Source organism: Canis aureus, chromosome 3, assembly GCF_053574225.1.
Source record: "Canis aureus isolate CA01 chromosome 3, VMU_Caureus_v.1.0, whole genome shotgun sequence".
NCBI classification, from domain to species: domain Eukaryota; kingdom Metazoa; phylum Chordata; class Mammalia; order Carnivora; family Canidae; genus Canis; species Canis aureus.
The window spans coordinates 18,733,800-18,753,608 of record NC_135613.1 but is presented as its reverse complement, the minus strand read 5'-3'; the positions used below and the strand labels follow the sequence as shown (position 1 = coordinate 18,753,608).

Here is a 19,809-nt window from a genome sequence, read left to right as displayed (position 1 = left end):
GGGGAGTTCCTGAAGGGGTCCTGAAGGATCTGGAAAGGTCGACGGGGCAAGGTGCGCAGACGGAGCCCCACGCCCGGTGTGCTCCCAGCGCGGCACCGGCAGGCGGCGGCCGCGGCTCCCGGGGACTCGGCGCTACGCCCCTGGCCTCGGCGGCTCCCAGGCCGCGGGACCCCCGGGCCGCGCTTCCCGTCCCCTCCCGCCCGGGCCGCGGCGGCGGCGGCGTCTCCATGGCGACGATGACGTCACGGGCCGGCGGCTGCTCGCTCCACAGCCCTGGAGGCGGGTCTCCCGGGCCAGCGGCCCCGCCCTGGGAGCCGGCCCTCCCCCCTCCCCTCCCTCTCCTCCCCCTCCCCCCTCCCTCCTCCTCCCCCCTCCCCTCTTGGGCTGGTCGGTTGGGCCCCGCGCCAGGCCCTCCCCTCGGCCTGGAGGGCGGTTCCGAGGGCGGTTCCGGCTCCACCTGCTGAGCAGCCCCCGCACCTCGCACCTGCGAGTCGCCCCCGGACTGTCGGACCTGGAGGACGGCCTGGAGGATGGCCTGGCCTCTATTTCCCCCCGAGATGGCAGCGTGCCCTGCACACAGTGGGTGCTCAATAAATTAGAAAAAAATAGTTTTATTGGCAGGCGCCTGGGTGGCTCAGTGGCTCAACCAATCCTTGATTTCCGCTTGGGCCGCGGCCTCCCGGTGGGGGTGATGCGTGGCCTGGGGCTCCGCGCTGGGGGGGCCGCTCCAGATTCTCTCTCTCTCTCCCTCTACCCCCTCCCATTCTCTCTCAAATAAATAAAACCTTAAAAAAACAAAAAAACCCGGCCTTATTGTGAGATAACTCACTGACCACACCATCCACCTAAGTAGAGTGTACGGTTCTGGGGTTTCTAGGATCCTTACAGAGTCGCGCCAACATCACCACCGAAGGACATTTTCATCACCCCAAAATGCAACTCTCTGGCTCTGCCTGTACTGCCCCCCCACCATCCCCTCAGCCCTGAGCAACCCTTAGTGACTTTCTCCATAGATTTCCCTATTCTGGGCTTTCTTGTGGTTGGAATCATATAATATGTGGACTTTGGTGACTGGCTTCTTCCACCTAGCTCGGTGTTTTCGAGGTTCAGAGCAACACTTTTTTGCTGTGTGAATGAATGAGGCTACGGAAGCAAGGGGAGGGCGCTGTCCTGGCGCGCTGGCGGCCAGCTGGAGGAAGGACACCCCGGGTGGACATCCACATCTCATGGCGGGGCTGTGGCCTGGCTGCCCTGGGGACGCGGGACTGTCTTCAGCTCAAGGCCAACCTTTACTTTGGGGTTTTTCCATTGATTGATTCGCTCATTCCACAGAAATGCACAGTGATGACCTACCAAGCTTTCTCTCATAAATGAACACACTACTTTTAAAAAGTCAGTTAAAGTGGACAGAAGCTTGCTTTCCAGAAGGTCAGTCCTGCAGAGGCCTCGGCCTCCCGATGTGCGCCTGACCTTCCTGCTTGGGGTGGCTCACAGGCAGCTCTGAGGCGGCCTCTCAATGTCCACATCGAAGCAAAAGCCCTTTTACTGCCGTGTGAGGCTGTTCCAAGTCCTGCACACCTGCTGCTCTCCACCTCCTGCCATGCTGCCACTTCCCCTGCTCTGGGTTTACAGAAATTCTGGAGCTGTGCTGTCCGCGTGAGGGCCACGGGCCAAACACGGCTGCTGCTGAGCGCTTGAGCTGGGACCGGTCCCACCTGAGATGTGCTGGACATGCCAAGTACAGAAGACTTTGTGCAGAAAACAAAGAGTGTGAAATATCTCAATAATTTTTATATTGACGTGTTGAAATGATATTTGGGGTATGTTAAGAAAAATATAGTTTAAATTAATTTTGCCTGTTTCATAAAATGTGGCTACTAGGACAGTTTATGTTATTGTGTCCTATTTCTAGAAGGCAGGGCATGTCTTGAACAGCCACCACCAGAGGAGATAGCTATCCATAAAAAATTAAAAAAAAAAAAACCTGTGAGAGAATCGTTGACCCACCTCCCACCTCAGCAGATGGCCTCTGGCCATCGTTGGGGGGAGCCCCAAAGAGAAGCTGCCACAGCGGGTATACCATGCTCGGGAAGCAGCTGGGTGCCAGCGCCCCTTTCCCCGAGCCTCCCCCTCCTCCCCGGCACAGCAGAGCGGGGACACAGCCCGGTGTTTCCGAGGAGCAGCTTATTGTTCCTACCATTACGTTTAGAGGGCACACAGCCAAGAGGTCTAGAACCAAGGGCTTGGTGGAGACCTTCTAGCCGGTCTCAGCCTCCTGCTGTGGAGGTGACCAAGTGTGCTTTGGAGAAGCTTCCCTTTCTGGAGGTGTGTCTGAAGGGCAGGTCTCAATGCATGCCCCAGTGGACTTCACCTCGCTGCCAATCTGAGGGAGCTTGGCTCGGGCTAACCGACTCAGCATTGGAGAGGGCACGGGTGGGCTGGGGGTCGGGGAGAGGGCAGCACTGAGGTTTCCAAGGCCCAATCCAAATCTGAATAGAGCACACTGAAAAAGTCAGATATCCTACTGTATACAGTCGTACATGTTGTGCATTGCACAAGGGTGTCACACTTAAGGGAGTTTAATTATTAGGGAAACTGGCATGTTTATAGTGACCATTTCCCAGCAGGTGGCAGTAGAGTGTTTTGAGGAGGGGACAAACATTCTCCAGGAGGCAGCTGGTGAGGATGGACGAGAAAGTCCTGGTGGTGTTGGCACCACTCACCCTCCTAAGGCCCAGACACAGCAGCCATCTTTTCTCTAATAAGTTCTTTTTTGATGACATTTTTAAAAATCGAGGCGAAATTCCTGTAACATAAACCATCTTAAAGAGGCATCCAGAATACAGTATTGTGCAATCACCGCCTCTATCTCGTGGCTAAAGATGTTCATCACCCCCCCCCCCATAACCCCATAGCCATTAAGCAGTTGCTTCCTAGCCCGCGGTAAATACCAATCTGCTTTCTCTCTATATAGATTTGCCTAGTTTGGATATTTCCTAAAAATGGAATCAAACAATATGTGGCCTTTTGTGTCTGGTTTACTCGGCATAACATTTTCAAGATTCATCCATGTTGCAGTGTGTATCCGCACTTCATTCCTTCTTACAGATGGGTAAGAGGCCGCTGTCTGTATATACCACATTTATTACCTGTTGGTGGACATTTGGGTTGTGTCCACCTGATGCCACTTTTTAAAAAAATATGTTATTTATTTACTTGAAAGAGATAGAGTGAATGTGAGCGGGGCAGAGGGGCAGAGGGAGAAGCAGGCTCCCCGCTGAGCAGGGAGCCGACGTGGGGTTGGATCCCAGGACGCAGGGATCATAACCTGAGCTGAAGGCAGACACCTAACCGACTCGACTGAGCCACCCAGGTGTCCCCTGATGCTACTTTTAAAAGGGGGTGTAATATATGCAGTAAATGGCACAAATCTGAAATGTTGAGTTCTGTGAGTGTTTAAACATCTGTGTGACCGCAGATCAAGAGATAGAGGGTTTCACCGCCCCAGAAAGTTCCCTCCTACCGTCCCAGTCAATGACACCTCCTACCCCCATAGTGTCAATAACCACTGCTCTGACCCCTATAAACACAGATGCCTCGCACCTGTTCATGAACTTCCCGTAAATGGGATCCTATGGCAAACCCTCATTTATGTCTGGCTCCTTTCACACACGTGATGTCTGTCCAGTTAATTCATGTCACTATGGGGGTCCATAGTTGGCTTTCTTTTTCAGTCTTTCAGAATTCCGATGCGACTGTGTCACTGTGGCTTTCTTCATTGTCCTGTTGATGGGGACATGTGTGCTGTCCCACCATGTGCCTACCCTCGTTTGTTTATTCTCCTGTTAGTGGACATTTGGGTTGCTTCTACGTCTTTGGCTGTTCCGAGGAATGCTGCTGTGAACATCCTTGTGTCTCTCGGGGGACATGAGCCCTCAGCTTTCTGGGGTGTACGCCCAGGAGCGGAGTTGTGGGATCACAGGGTGGGCGGATGTTTAGCTTCAGCCGATACGCTTTCCAAAGCGGTCGAACCCATTTCTATGCTTACCGGCGGTGTATGAGAGCTTCCGTCAGCCACCGTCTCCAGCTCTGAAAACAGATGCAAGCTGATTCTGGGGTCCCCGGCGTGGCTGAGGTCAGGGCAGAACTACCTGCCGACCGTGCAGTCTCCCTAGGAGGCTTCTCGCAGCCTGTGGCGGAAGGGGCTCCCTCTGTCCCCCAGCATGTTAGTCCCTGTCTTTGGGCTTCCCCGAAGCAAGCTTTGAGATAAAGATCCCAGCACAGGGGATCCCTGGGTGGCTCAGTGGTTTGGTGCCTGCCTTCGGCCTGGGGCGTGATCCTGGAGTCCTGGGATCGAGTCCCCCGTCGGGCTCCCTGCATGGAGCCTGCTTCTCCCTCTGCCTCTAGCTCTTTCTGTGTCTCTCATAAATAAATAAATAAATAAAATCTTAAAAAAAAAAAAGGATCCCAGCACAGGTAGCTTCTTTGGGAAGTGGTCCCAGGGAATGCGGGTGGGATCAAGGGTAAACAAAGGAGACGATGGCAGGAGGTGCCAACAAGCAGGCGAGCCGGGGACAGCTGATCAATGCTGGGGAAAGCAGGCCTCGGAGCGCCCCACCCCACCAGGAGGGAGACAGCCCTGCTCATCACTGAGGACTGCTGCCAGGCAGAGGCGCAAATTCTAGGCCCTTCGAAGCCTGCCTTGGGGAGTGAGCCGAGAAACCGAACATCATCCTTGAGTCCTCGCCGGCCCTCCCTCTAGACCACTCACCACGTTCTGCAGCTTTACTCCTAAGCTCGTCTGGAATCTGTCTCTGTGGTCCCGGCTCTGGTCCCAGCCCCGTCCGTTCACCAGCCAGCAGTGGAGCTCTACCCCCAAATGCCCTGCTCCCTGGGTGACCCTGACCCAGAGGCCCAGGCTTTCCTGGCCTCCACTTCCCCACTGGGTCATGTTAGTGCTCGGCAGGGGCAGGAGTAGTAAATGAGTTCAGGCCTGCAAACCCCTTGCTGCCGTGCCTGGGGCGCAGTGAGCGCTACGGAAGTGTTCTGTTAGAAAATGAGTAAGACAATTGCAATCTCCCTCTCACCCGAAGCCCTCAGGATGGATCCCAGGCCTCGGCGTATGATTAATGAAACACTGGCTCATCTCACCCCCATCTTTGCCCCGCAGGGAGCTGAAGCCAGAAGATACATTCACCTGGAACATGTGACTGTGAACTTATTTGTATAAAGATCTTTGCAGATGTGGTCACACTGAGGAGCTGTCCGTGAGGTCATCCTGGGTCATCATCCAGGTGGGCCTTAAATCCAACGGCAGGTGTCCTGATATGAGAAAGCAGAGGGAGATTTGATGCGGGGGGGGGGGGGGGGGGGGCGTGAGGCAGACGCAGAGAGGCTGGAGGAGCGCAGCCGCAACCAGGACGCGGGGCGGGGGGTGGGGGGGGGCAGGAGCTGGAAGAGATAAGGAGAGTTTTCTCCTCAGAGAGACTGTGACCCTGCCGACATCGTGACTTTGGACTTCTGGTCTCTAGAAGCATGAGAGAATACATTTCTGTTGTTCTAAGCTACCGGTTAAAAGGGAGGACACTGGGAGCCTCGGCCGTGCCAGGGGGAGGGCACTGGCTGGACGCTGGGCATTGTGCAGGGCGGCTGGGGTCAAAGGACGGGAGGCTCCCAACCTAGCAGGAGCCCGCAGGTCCCACCAGGGGACGGCCGGGGGCTGACAGCGGTGTCACTCCCACGGCCGGAGTCATGGAGAGAGGCTGCCCGGCTGGGATGCCCAGGGGAAGAAACGCCTTGACCTTTCTCTTCCAGCCTCCTGCCCCCGCCCCCCCCAGGGGCAGGGTAGCCTGCAATCTCCAGGCTCCCCTGGAAGCCAGTGGCAGAGGAGCCCAGGTGATGCAGAACAGAGTGAGGAGGAGGGCTGAGGGCACGATGGCTGGCAGGGTCCCCCCTTCCATTTGGTAGTTATGTGCGCTGGGGTGAGCCAGGCCTCCCCTGGGTGGGGGGAAGGATCAGGGACAGAGTGGCTGGCAGTGCCTTGCACACGCGCCTGCACACGCACATGCACGTCCCCACCCGAGCTGGCCATCATGAAGCCAGGGCCCACTCGTCACCCCTGCAAATCCAAGACCCTCCTTACCCTCACCCATGGCACCTGCTTTCCCTGTGTGGCCAGAGGTGGGGCAGCTAATACTCATCATGTTCCGGGGCTGTCCACTTAGTAGGTGTACAGAGGCCTCTAGAAGCGAGGAGGGAACGGAGAGCAGGGATGTAGGGAGGCAGGGGAGGAAGGTGGTGTAGGTTGGACCTGGGAGGTAGTGAGGGTGCCACTCCAGTGTGCTGAGAGAGATGAGGGGCCTGGCTTAGGGTGGGGGAGGCGGAGGCACAGACGGGTAAGGAGACTCGGGAACATTTGGAGTGGCTTCAGAAGGCTGGCAACAGCCGGCACATGGGGTGGGTCGGACAATAGGGCCACTGGACTGCGGTAACGCCCTTGCTGGGTCAGGAACCCTGGGAGGCAAATGACTTGGGATAGGGTAGAAATAAAGTCTCTCCTCGGACACACTGAGGTGCCTCGTGGGCACGTCTGGGTGAGGGGGCAGCTGGAGGGATGGTTGAAACTCAGAGACGCTTCCATGAACCAGTGGCATCTGTGTTGCCCAGAGGTCCCAGAATGCAGTGTCGGGCCCCGCCCAGACCTTGCAAAATCAGAATCTGCATTTTCCCAAGACCCCCAGGTGAAGGCCAGGCGCACTGCTCCTAGAAGTTCTGGGCTAGAGCTGCAGAAAATGCCCCGATGCACACGTTGGCCTGGGTTTTCTCCTGGCGGTGATTCTGTCCCCTGGGGACATTTCTTATTGTCACGGCTGGGGGTGGGAGTGGGTGCTACTGGCATCTAGCTGGCCGAGGCCAGGGACACCGCGTGACATCCTGGGATGCACAGAATGGCCTCGCTACAAAGCGGGATCTGGCCCCGAATGTCAACAGCGCCGAGGGTGAGGAGCCCTGGCCGCTGCGGAGTCCTGACCTTGGCCTAGGTCTCGTCCCCAGCCCATCCCCACCGAAAGGCTCCCTTGAAGCCACACAGAAAGGCCAGATGTCAATGAGTCACTTACAGTTTATTTTTGCCTGAAAGTATTTCACATCTCTGAACACAGCTACGTGACAGTAGTATTAACCATCAGGAAAAGCAACAGTGCGAAGGGGAAAGGTGGCATGTCTTGGTTCTTTTTTTTTTTTTTTTTTTCTTCCTTTTTTAAAGTTTTTTGTTTGTTTGTTTTTGCTTCTGCTTCTTCCTGCACCAGAGTGCTGTAAAGTATGGGACCAGAGGGGAGAGAATAAAACCAAACAACGGAAAACAACAACAACAGAAAACAACAGAACACGGAACGGAACACACTCACACGCACACACAAAATAAAACCTGGCACGGGAAATGAAGTAAGAATGAAACCCAATTTCTTTTTTTTTTCCTTTTTTAAAAAAATGAGGGCATAGTCGGGGGGGTAATAAAGTCTACCTAGCAAAGTATAAAACGACAAAAGCATGGTTTCCATTGAATAAGATTAAATATATATAAAACAATTACATTGACTGGGGGGTTAGGTCTGGAGGTGCCGGAGGGGGCGGTATTTGTGCTGAACCAACAGAAATGGGGGCCTGGGGGGAGAGGGGACCCCAAGGAAACCATGGAAGGGCTGTTCTGTACAGTGAGGGCTCGTTAAGAAAAAGCCAACTGTTTACAAAATAAACGGAGGTTGGTGTGTCTTGGGGACAGGGGTGGGGACAGAAGGGGCGTCTGTGCTGCAGTGGTCACATTCATGGGGGGGGTGGGCAGTCAGGCTGGTGGAGGCGACGTCTCTCTCTTCTCCCAGGAGACCATGCAAAGAAGCGGGCATGCATGAGGAGACCACGCGAAGCACAGGATGGCGGGGAGGCCACGGGCCAGTCTCAGTCGGGACAGGGTGGCTGAGGCCTCCGGAGATGGGAGCTCTCCGGGGCAGGGGGCAGGGGGACAGGTCAGCACCCCCAAATGTGTACAAGGGGGCTGAGGGAAAGCTGGGGCCTGGCAGGAGCAAGACTACAACGTGGGGACCCCACTTCTCACCCCCAGCCTGACCCCCACCCAAGAGCAAGTTGGAGACACTGGGAGGTGGAGATGCACAGTGGGGGCGGGCGGACGGACGGACGGACGGCCGAGCAGTGGCATACGGAATCCGTTACAAAAAAGCAATTCATTTTCCAAGGAGGTGTTTTTTTTTTTTTTTTTTTTTGTCTGTTTCCTTTAAAAAAATAACAATAATACTAGCACTACCCCAACAGCTGACTGGTTTATACAGTACTACAGGCCAGGGGCGGGCGGGCGGGAGGGCGGAGGGGGGGAGGGGCAAAGACTCCATAAATAAGAGGCAGGTCCCAGACCCGCAATTTGTCAACATTTCTTAAATAGGCGCATTATTTAAATCTTATGTACAACGAGAATCACTTTGCATAGCAATGGCGAGGACACAGGATGGTGTGCGATGACATGTCTGGGTTTTCTCCTCCCAGTGGGGGGGTGGGGGGGCTCTCGGCGGAGCCTCTGAGGAAGGACGCGTCCTTCCTTGGCCCGCGAGGCCCATCGAGGTCGTGTGACAGTGGTGGCATCAGGGTTGACTTTTCCCACACAGCGTTAAACACAAAGGCAAAGAAAATCCACAAAGGGTCCCCCCTCCCCGAGCCCCCCGCCCCCCCACCCCCTCCCCCGACCCGCTGATGCTCCTCTGGTTGCTACAAAGTCCATTTTAGACCAGGTCAAGGTTTCCAATTATGAAGCTAAAAGAATTAGGCGGGGCTGGGCGTGCTTGCGGCCCCCCTCCCCACCCCCTCCCCCCTCCGCCCCCAGAAAGACTCCCCCATCTAGCTCACAGCCGGGGTGCTGGGGGTGCGACCCCAGGACCGGCGCTCTAGGCTATTAGTCAAGAATTGTGTGTCGCAGCTGCGGACTCCTTCCTGCGGGCGGAGGTTCACCAGGCTTCCGTGTAGCGGACGTCCACCTCCTTCAGGTTGGGCAGCTTGGCCTGTGGGCAGCAAGGAGGAGCCTGGCTCGCCCGCCTCAGTGGCCGGGCCCCCTCGCCTCCCCCGCCTCGCCACGGGCGGCTCCCTGGGTGACTCGGTGAGGACGGGCCCGGGATCGCGGGCGACAGCTGCGGGGGACCCCACGCCCCCCTCTCCTCCGGGAGCCTGGGCATCGTCTGTGGAGCCATGTGATCCAGTCCCCCGGCTCCCAGCACCCAGGACGGTGCTAAGGACAGAACGCCTGGCGGACGGCACGGCCTGCCCGACCCGTGGCGTGCTCTGCCGATGGGGACTATTCTCTCTTCCTCCTGCCGACAGGCCATCACCGCCAGCCACAGGGCCGGCCAGTGGGGTGGGATCACCGTGCGGGCAGGTACTCGGGGTGGCTCGATTCTTCCCCCTGGGTCCCCCTCGTCCGATCCCACCTGCTGTAGCTCAGAGCCGCTTCCGGCTCGCCATCCCTGCTACGAGACACGAGACACGAGACACAGCTCCTCCCTTCCTTCTTTTACAAACAGCCGCCTTCTCTGCAAGCCTTCCCCGCACAGAGCCGGCTACTTGCTCTCCCTCCACTCCCTCCCTTCCACTTTCCGGGTGCACCATGACCTGCCAGTGTGTGCACAGGGCTCCTCTCCCGGGCCCGGCAGAGCTTACTGACTGGGGGGCTGCAGTCACCCGTGCGGCACTCAAAAAGCCTTTACGCCAACCCCTCGGAACCAGGAGACTGCAGCCCAGGGATCTAGGTTTGCAGGTTCTCCTGAAAGATGGGAAGCTCTGGCTGGCCTCGCTCTCGCCTGGTGCAGAGTGCAGGCCCCTCCCTAGAGGCAGGGAGGCCACCTCCAGGCTGGTCCAATCCCTGCAGCACAGAGGCTGGGCCTCACTGGCCAGGATCCGCAAGTTGGCACCACGTGTCTCTCAAATGAGTGAAAGTGGCTTTCCTCCACAAGTGGCCAACTACGTACACCCTTTGGCTGCTTGGGTGCCGTGTCTGGATCTGTGCTTCTTCAACTTTCAGGGGCATAGCAATCCTTGGCAGTGGGGTCAAAATGCCCACGGGGCCTGGACAGGAGGCCCTGAAGTCTGCGTCGGTGACAAGCCCGAGCGAGGTCTGAACCCCCCCGGGATGGGCACTCAGGCCGGCTGCACCCCTGCTCCTGCTTCACGGGCTCCTCAGGACCCTGCGGACAGCTCTGCCTCGCACACTCACTTCTTAGGCCCTCCTTTTGTGAAGGCTCTTCTGCCCCAGTAAGCAGGGCTGGCTGTCCCCTGTGCCCTCCCTGCTAGTCCCTGAGCCCTGTCCTGCCCGGGTTACTGCATTCCGCAGGGACCTGGCACACAGTAGGTGCTTTGGAAGTAGCTGTGGGTCTGGCTGAGCTGGAGGTGGAAGCTGAGGTGTGTGTGGGGGGGTTCCTGCTGGTGAGGATTCCCTCCCAGTGGCTTCCAGCGTGTGAAGGTGCCAATGTACTCATGATTCCATCTGGCCGCCTGGCCCAGCCCCTCCGTCCTTGGCACTGGCTATCTGCAGCCCCACTCACGCCTTCTGGGGCAGATGGTACGGAGCCCAGGGGGATGGGGGCAGGCTGCTGAAGGCCCAGCTCCACTAATGCCCAAGGCCTGTTTTACAAACAAAATATGCCCTGCCTTTCCCCACTCAGATCTGCTTTCCTTTCCCCAATTTTATCTTGCCAACCTAGCCCAGGCTGCCGGTCCAGGCTCTTATCATGTGTGACTGCACCAGCCCCATAAATGTTCTTCCTGTTTCTACTCTTGCTTGCACCACCTCCCGCCCCCGTAAAAAATCAGTTTTCCTGGTAACAGCCAGAACAAGCTTTTACAAGTATAACTCACTACATTGCTTAGAGCCTCTGAAAGCTTTCTACTGGATGAGGTCCAGAGCCCTTCTGTGACCTACGAGGCCTCATTCAGTCTGGCCCCAGTCTATTCTCTCTTACTTTCTAGTCACATCTGCCACAAAGTCTGCTCATGCCAACCCTTTCTGCCCCAGGACTTTGGCGCTTGCCTTTCCTCTCACCCTTTGCATCTGTGGCTTATCTTTTAGGTCTCATTTATAGGGCCTCTACTTCAAAGGGACCATTCCCTGCTGGCTTCCTCTTTATCACTCCTTTCAACCTGCCATTATTCGATTTACTGCCTTAAGTAAGCAGGTTTAACAGCCTTTCCTGTCGGAGAATAAGCTCCATGAGGGTGAAGTGCCAGTGTCTCGATGCTGGAGATGAACGGATAGATGGACGGATGGATGGGGGGGCGGGGTAGGGATGGATTACCTTCAGATCCTCATAGGTGTCAGCCGAGAGCTTGGTGCTGTTCATGTTCAAGCTGCAGAGACTCTTCATGGCTGCATAAGGACAGACAGACAGAGTCGTGAAGTCGGTGAGACCTCCACAAGGGCAGCTGCAGGTACAGGACAGTCAAGTTGGGGGCACTGACTGCTGGGGCCCAGGCCCCCGTTTAGGAGATGGGGTGGAAAAGTAGAGTTTCAGGGGCACAGCCAGGGGGTCTGCTTCAGGCAGGCGCTGGTCTGGACCTCTGTTCTGTCCCTGCCCTCTAAGCCTCCCTCCCTTCTGGTCCCTCTGCCACATCCCTCCACTGCCTGTACCCCGAATGTCCCCACAGCTTGCCTGCCACACTGTACACTGGCCCCCGTGGACTAGGTCTGGCCCGTCCCCCAGGGGAACTCTGGATGCTCTCCTGGTGGAGCTGACCCAGGCCGCAACTTCCTGAGGGCAGTTCTCAAACTTACGTTTAGTCAGGAGCTGCTCAATAGAGATGTGATGCTCTGCGCCAGGGACTGTGTGACTCCAATGACAGTGTCCAAGGAGCACATTTGTAGAGAAATGTCTCCAAACCTCATCTTCCTGCCCTCCACTACTCCTGTCTCCTGCTCCCACCCTTCCCAAGCCATCTGGAATTTGCCAACAACCTTGCAAGAGCCACGGCCACAGCCTAGCAAACCCCTGTGGGCCAATCCCTACGTATGTGTCTTGTACACCCAGATCCAGTCGCCTCTCTAGGAAGCCTTCTATTCCTCCCAGGCATGGGGCCTCTGGTCTAAATCAGTGGGTCAGAAATGGGAACTGCAGATTCCCAGGCTCAGCACCCAAGAGTTTTAGTCTGAGAGATTAGGTTTGGGGTACAGGAATCAGCATTTCTGGGTTCCCTGGGGGTCTGTGTGTGTGTATGTATATTGAGAGATTTTTTTTATTTTAGAGCAAGAGAGAGTACGTGTGCATGTGTGAGTGTGGACGGGGTGCAGAGGGAGAGAATCCCAAGCATATTCCCCACTGAGCACAGAGCCCAATGTGGGGCTCAATCCCATTACCCATGAGATCATAACCTGAGAAGAAAACCAGTTGGATGTTCAACCAACTGGGCCACGCAGGCGCCCCTTGTGGCTACTTCTGCTAGGGCAACGCTTCTCAAACGTGAACAGTGTGCGGGAATCCCATGGGCATTTTGTTAAAATGCAGTTTCTGAGATAGGAAGCCTGGGGCGTGACCTGAGAATTCACGACTCTAACCCCAAGTGATGGCTGCTGCTGGTCAGGGGAGCCGGGCAGCAATGTCCTAGAGCACTTGCCTTGAACTTGATTTCTCAGGCAAGTATCTGGAGGGTACAGGTACTCATTTTTCCCTTTTCTTCTAGAATACAAGGTCCCTGAGGTCAGGGATATTTCCCTCCTGTTCTGTTCTAAGGACGGTGCCTGGCACACAGCAGGTGCTCAGTGAACATGTGAATGAATGTGAGCACGTGTGAACGACGCAGCCCTCACCCCCTGCTCCCAGCGGCCCCCTCAGTACTCACAGCTGAGGGCCAGCAGGCCGGCGTCGGTGACGGGCGTCTCGCACAGGTTCAGCACCTGGAGCATGGTGAGGTGTTCCGACAGGAGCCGCAGGCCGGCGTCTCCAAACTGTGGAGCACAGAACCTCTCAGCCCTGGGGATCGAGAGGTCTCCCCAAGGTACCCAGGAAAATGACCTTGAGGCTGGGGAAGCAGTGGAGGAAGGTCATGGGGACACAGCCACCATGCCCTGGGGCTCTGTGCTGCTCTCACTTCTCTCCAAAGACTCCAATCTTCTCCCGACCTGGGTTCGAGTCCAGCTGCTGCTGGTGGGATGGGGGCCAGGCAAGGGCCATTCCCAGGAGTCCTGCTGTCTGTCCAGGGCTTTGAACTCAGTGGCTCTGGCTACAAGTGGAGGCCAAGGCAGCTTTTCCCCAGGCAGGACAGTGGGGTGGGGCGGGATTGGAAGGCAGACTGCCAGGAGCACCCTGGTTTCTCTTCTGTAAAATGAGGGCGCCAGTGGGGCCTACACATCACAGGTGTGGTATGGAGCCACATGCACTGATCCACGTCAGGTGCTCAACAGCGCAAACGATCCTGAGTGTGGGCAGTATGCATGCGTGTGCTGTGGTGGTTATTACAATAAAAAGACCTGTCAGCTGCCCATGCGCCCCCCTGGCAGCTGTGTGAGACCGGCCCACCTCTCAGCCCTGCCTCTCAGCGCTTCTAAGACTTTGCCCAGCACATCCCTGCCCTGGGCCTCAGCAATTCCAATTGTGAGATGGGCCTCTGGGCTTCATGAGACCCTAAACCTCCTCTGGCCTAGGGAGTGGGTGCTGAGCTGGGGAGGGGGTGAGGTAACCAGGGGAACGGGGCCATGGGCTCTGGGCAGGAAGGCCAGCCGTGGAGGGTGCAGAGCAGGTACAGAGCACGGGTGCATGGGGGCATGATGTGGGGTGCAAGATGTGGGGGCAGGGCCGAGCAGGGTGCAGGCAGGCGGTGTGCACCTGAGTGGACCACAGGTTCAGCTGCTTGAGAGAAGGCAGTTTGATGAGGTGCTCAGCGCAGGCACTGGTTACGTTGGTGAAGGCCAGACTGAGGTTCTCCAGGTTCCCGAAAGAGCCAGAACTCAGCAAACGAGCCAAGTCGGCGTCCTGCAAACAGACGGGCAGGTGGGGTCTCGGGGAAGGCCTGGGGTTGCCAGCAGCTCCTGAGACCCCTTCACATCCCCTCCCCACCCCCCCTTCCCTTGCCCTGCCAAGAGCTGTAGCTGCGGGCAACGAATCCCCAAGGGGTGGGGTGATGGTGTGCCTCAGGGGCTTGGACTGAGGGGGCCGCCGGGGAGGGAGGGGCTGCCTCCACGTCCCTGTGGGTGGGGGAGAAAGCCTCCAGTACTGTGACTCACACCCTGAGTCACTGACTGGGGTGTTCTGAGGCCATGTCCCTCCCACGTACATGTGTACCTGGCCGACTCACCCTCCCAGGCAGCAGCTTGTGCCCATTTCCCACCTGCAAACACTGAGGCCACCCCGACTCCAAGGCTTGTGTGGTCACTGCATGTGTGATCATTAAACCGTGAGGTCACCAAGGGTAATATCTGCTCTCCCTTCCACCTCAGTGACTGAATCCTTGAGTTTTAACCATCATGTGGCTGCCCTGAAGGCTAATCTCCCAGCCAGGTGCGGCCATGTGCTGAATCCGGACCATGGTATATAGGGAAATGTGTCCACTAGGACTTTCAGAACGTCCTTAGAGGGAAGGGGCATGGTCTCCTTTGCTCTTCCTCCTTTTGCTGGCTTGAATGGAGACATGATGGCTAGAGCTTGAGCAGCGTTTTTGGACCATGAGGTTAAAGTCTCATGCCAAGGACAGTGGAGCAGCAGGACACAAGGAATTAAGATTCCGGGAAGACTTGTACATGGGGGTGGATAGAAGCATAGCTTCATAGTGTTGTGATGATAAAATGAACTCCTGGCCCAGTATCTGGCACATATATACTCCATGTATATTAGCTATTATTACTAACTGGTAACATAATAAGATCAACATCAACAATAATCTTTATCATGTTTGGTTTCCTGCAACCTGGTTCCCTCCTGGAAAAGCTGGCCTGTCAAGGACTATGTTGTCCTTGTTCACCTCCACCAGACACTCTGCTGTTCCCCAGCGGGGAGGCCCAATCACCTTCTTCCTCCCACCCTGCCCCGCAGGAAAATGAAACCAACTCACTGTGGACTTGGAGGGCAGTGTTAGCCTGGTGGGCCCGCCTTTCCTTTGCTGCAACAGAAGCAGACTGATCAAGACCCATCCTTTCCCCTGAGCTTCCACCATGCATACCCCTCCTTGTTAACATCACACAGTGCCATTTTCATCTCCGGGTGGGTGCTAGAAGGCAACATGGCAGTCTTGGTCTCGGGGCACACCCTGAGACCAGGTTGGGGTATAGGTGGTTTATCAGAGAGGGGATCCCAAGAAACACCACCAGGGAAGTGAGACAGCAATGCCCCTTGAGGAAGAGAGTGTTAGCGTACAGCTACTACTGGGGGTCTCTGGGTCATGTCTCAGACATGTGCCTCCTGCACAGAGAGGGAGCTGAGGTATTTACACACCCTCCCCCACCAGCCATGTGTGAGAGCGGCCCCAGGGGCCCAGGGTGGTGAGTTCACTGCCACTTCGAGGTCCAGCCCTGGTGCCCTTTAAGAGGGGCCTAAGGGATGTAGATGACTCTGGGGTGTGAATGTACTCTTGGCCAGGCCCCCTAGGAGCTGTGTGACTCTGGACCAATGACTTGACCTCTCTGTGATCATCTGGAAAAGTGGCGGGTGGTAGTCCCGACTTCTCAGGGTCTGGAGGAGGACTAGCTGGAACACAGGCCCAGGCAGTCCTGGACTCTGCCCTGCTGTGCCTCAGCTATGCTCCCTCTGGCTGGCCCAGCTCTTGAACTGCAGAATTGGCTGTGGACTCACCAATTCCTTCAGCTCCCGCTGCCGGTCGCATAGTTGCTCGTACATGCGCTTGCCCACGCCCGTGCTCTCCAGGGTTGAGATGATCTGCAGCTGGGTGTCATTGTTGTCGATGATGTTGTATTCCAGCATCAGGCACAGGATCTGCTCGAGAGCAGGGCAGGCGTCTTACAGCCAGCCTGAGACTCCAGGCAGGGCTGCTCCTTATAGGCACAGGGGGCCAAACCCTCCTTCTGGGCCATTGGCCCCACACTCCAGGGGACAGGGGTCTATGGATCAGCTCAGCATGCTCTGTGTATTCTAAAATCTCATCCTGAAAGCGAGCACCCAATTTATCCCCTCTCTGCATTTCTGCCTGTGTGACATTGGGCTGATCACCAGCTGCAGCTTCCCATCCATACAATGGGAACGTTCGTGTACACCCAGCTGAGCATAGAGCAGGCCCTTGGCAAATGCACGAAGGAATGACACGTGCTAGGGCCTGATGGGTTGGTAGAGAGCCCAGAAGACAGGACACCTCTCCATCCCTGGTTTTCTCCCCTTTGCCTGGCACATGGCTGGTGCTCAAGACATGCTTGCTGAATTAAACTGAAGCCCTGGAAACATCGGCCACACTGTGTCCTGGAGCCTCAGGCAGCTGCCCTGCCCTACTGCCCGGGATTCACATGCAGGCAGTCCTGCCTCGAGATCCCCTCTCCAAGGACTCCTCCCTTTCCAAGCAGAGCCCACTGGGCCCAGGCCCTCACAGCATGGCTCACCTGCCTCTTGGCTCCCTGCTCACCCCTGTCCCTGCAAGTCCCCTGAAAACCACTTGGACAAACCTCCAAGATCCTTAGCGGGGCCTCTGGGCACCTAGTAGGCTCTTCAGGCACATGCACCCAAATCCCCAACCTCTTGCCCCTTGACTCCACCATCCTGGCCTCACCCTGTCCTTCCACCACAGCTCTTCCTGCTGCAGGGCTGGCAAGTGCTGCCCTGGCCTGGATGCTCTACTCCTGCCTTCTTGTTAACACGCTGGCCTCCAAATCTCACTGTAGCACCCCCTGGCAGGGAGGAAGCTCTAGGGCTCAAATTCTTCCCACTAAGAGGTGTTCTCATCTCCATCCCTTTAACTTTGGGCTGGCATTTCTCATGGATAGAATTTGGCAAAGTAACACCGGCTGACTTTGGAGGTGCGTTAGAACAGCGATACAGATCGTGCCAGTCTGCCTCTGGACAGTAGGTCTGGGGGCCTCAGGAGGACGTAGAGAGGAACTGGGCCAGGTGTGTGTTTCCACTCCCTGGTGAGTGGAAATGCTGCTGCCTCAGGCTGTTGTGTGGAGAGGTCTGGATTCCCAGATGCTCCAGCCTCCCCATGAGAGACCCAGAGTAAGAACTCGTCTGCTGAGCCCAGTCACCCCAAGATCCGTGAGATGAATGAGTATCATGGCTTTAAGCCCCCGTTGGAGTGGTCTGTTACACAGCAACAGACAAATGGGGCAGACATGTCCCTTGATCCCTTGGGTCAACACAGAACACAAGTGAAATGGATAAATTGTTTGAGGAAGGCCGCATGTTCCCTCGAGGCTCAGGGTGGGCCGAGGCTACATCCACCTCATCTGCTGCTGTGCTCCCAGCTGCTGTCACAGCTCTGGGCTCCTGCAAGGCGCTCTCAGTCAACAAGGATGAAGGACAGGACGAGACAGCAGCCTCGCCAGGGCCTTGGGTCAGCTCCTTACCTCGACCATGGTCTGATTCCCCCTCAGGGCCAGGAGCATGCAGGGTCCCAGCTTGTTTTCCGCCAGGGAGAGCAGGAATTTTTTGGTCTTGTAACAGGAGCCCATTAGGATGTGCACCTGTTAAGAGAGAAGGCCGAATCAAGAGTGGTGGCCCCCGCGGGGCTGTGGCCGGAGATGCCTGCTTTTGGGATGCCAGAAAGATTCCCAAACCAGAAGACCCATTCCATATCCTACCTGGACACTAGATCTGAAAGGGTCCTCAGACCCCTCCCCACAGAGGGATTCAGAAGATCCCCCTGCCTCCCTGACACGGGACTCCGAGGACATGGTGCTATGTGAAGCAAGCCAATCACGAAGGACACCTCCTGCAGGATTCCACGCACGGGAGGGGCCTGGAGCAGCAGACTCAGAGGCAGGAAGTGGAGTGGTGGTTGCCAGGGCAGGCAGGGGGCAGGGACTTCGTGTTTAGGGGGTACAGGGCCACCCCCTGCGGGACAGAGAATGAAAGGGAGCCTCGCCTCCCCCTTCTCAAACTCTCTGGGAGCTCCAAAGGTGCTGAGTGATCACCTGCCCCAGAAATCCAGGAATTGGCAAATTCTGCTCCACCTGGCTTTACAAGCAGGGCAGCCATTAAGAAAACTGGGTTTCTTTTTGGCGTATCTGGAGATGGCGCCCAAGCGCAGGGGGCCCCAACCAACAGGGCGAGGTGGCGGGGGAGGGGGGGGGGCAAACACTCCATGTGCCCTTCCCCCAACTTGGTGTGAGAAAAAACACCCTTCCATGGTTGGAGACGGCAGCCTCATCACGGGGACCGCTCCTGTGCCCTGCGTCTCCATGGAAACGATGCACTGCCATCCCAGGGGCTGCCTGCTTCCTCTTCCATGTATATTTTTTCCGCTCCATCATTAACAACTCTGGCACACAGACGCAATTTCTCAGGCTGGGAAGCGGCCAGCTCCCCGACTTCTCTCGCACAGAGTCCCCACATCGAGGGGTGGGGGATCACTGGCTGGCTGTTGCCATGGTAAAGCTGTGACATCAGGGCAACCCTCGTGAGAGGTGAGGGGGGGTGCAGGCGGGCAGAGGCCAGCATCTCCAGGACGTACAGGGCACTTGAGAGGGGCTTGTCAGGCAGCGGGTGAGGAGTGGAGGGCCAGTGCGTGAGGAAGAGGCTCTAAAAATAAGTCCCTTTCAAGAAAGGTTCCAGAGGCAGCGCTGGATTTGTTGTCACTGAGGAGAGCTTCGTGAGCTGGTGGCCCTGCAGCAGAGACGAGACCAACCGCAGCCCTCACCTCTGAGCAGGCTGTGTGCTAGGCCCTGGCTGGGCACCCTGCACCCACTGTCGCATTCAAGTGCAAGGTGAGCCCAAGAAGCCAACACGCTACTTCCTGGCTCACAGACGAGGAGGCGAAGCCCACGGTGGGCCAGTTACCGGCCCACGTCATCAGGCGAGTGCATAGCAAGGCTGCCATCCGAACCTCTTTTCTCGGGGTGGGGAACATGCATGGTGCCAGAGCTCAGTTGGTGATGTCAGCCAGCAGGACAGCTGGGGTCTCCAGCCACTGGGAGGAGAGTCTGCCCCCTTCAGGAGATGGACACGCTGCCACTGGCAGAAGGGTTGGCTCTGGACAGGGTGGTTTGGGTCCAGGGAGGGATGTGGAGGCTGAAGGCCTCTGTGACCTTGGGCAGGCCCCCACACCTCCCTAGGCTGCTTCAACACGGGTGTGCTTCAGGGGTCAGGCTGAAGACGAAGAAACGGTGCATGTGGGATATGCGGCACAAAGAAAGTACTGGAAGTCCCCAAGGGTGCAGTTACTGGTTTGGTAACCTCAGATCTCTCACCTCCAAGGTGAGATGATCATCCTGCCCTTGGCTTCTCACTGCAAAGGTCAGGGAGACTGGTGGATCTGCAGTGGCCTTCTAGAATCCCTGTGCAGGTCAAGCCCTCAGTGGCCTGAACGCTGCCACTATAGTGAGCTGTGTGAGCTTGGGCGGTGAGCACCTCGGGATTCAGCGGCCTTGTCTGTGAGGTGGGTAACGCCATCACCTCCTCACGGAGCTGAGTGGGACCAAGTGAGAGCAGGGACTCCAAGCCCTTCGCTGGGCACCCGCTCAGGCAAGAAATAAGGAAGTGACACCTCATGGTCACCTTCAGCACCACCCTCTTCTTCAGTTTTGGGGCAGTCTGGACATTCCCAGGCTGGCTACGGCTGGATCGGGGCAGCTCTCGCCCCCCTCCTCCAGGGAGGCCAACCCAGGGCCTGCCCACA

The 19,809-nt window shown here is 56.9% G+C and overlaps 1 protein-coding gene and 1 long non-coding RNA gene across 6 annotated transcripts in view; one reads left to right on the top strand and one right to left on the bottom strand.

The window, feature by feature from the left end:
- Window positions 1-364: 364 nt before the first annotated feature.
- Window positions 365-5,309, top strand: LOC144310224 (uncharacterized). Its single transcript, XR_013375929.1, has 3 exons — window positions 365-1,820; window positions 2,975-3,112; window positions 5,171-5,309. It is a non-coding gene; the product is annotated as an uncharacterized LOC144310224 (long non-coding RNA).
- A 1,793-nt stretch (window positions 5,310-7,102) lies between these two features.
- CMIP (c-Maf inducing protein) overlaps window positions 7,103-19,809 on the bottom strand; it is a 231,038-nt gene continuing 218,331 nt past the window's right edge. For all 5 annotated transcript variants that reach the window (XM_077890964.1, XM_077890965.1, XM_077890966.1 and 2 more), the window contains 7 exons: window positions 17,540-17,656; window positions 15,825-15,965; window positions 15,088-15,135; window positions 13,866-14,012; window positions 12,883-12,988; window positions 11,346-11,416; window positions 7,103-9,062 (listed from right to left, as the gene is read on the bottom strand). In XM_077890964.1, the coding sequence (XP_077747090.1) occupies window positions 9,009-9,062; window positions 11,346-11,416; window positions 12,883-12,988; window positions 13,866-14,012; window positions 15,088-15,135; window positions 15,825-15,965; window positions 17,540-17,656 (684 nt within the window). In that variant the 3' untranslated portion in view covers window positions 7,103-9,008. The remainder of the gene's footprint in view (window positions 9,063-11,345; window positions 11,417-12,882; window positions 12,989-13,865; window positions 14,013-15,087; window positions 15,136-15,824; window positions 15,966-17,539; window positions 17,657-19,809) is intronic.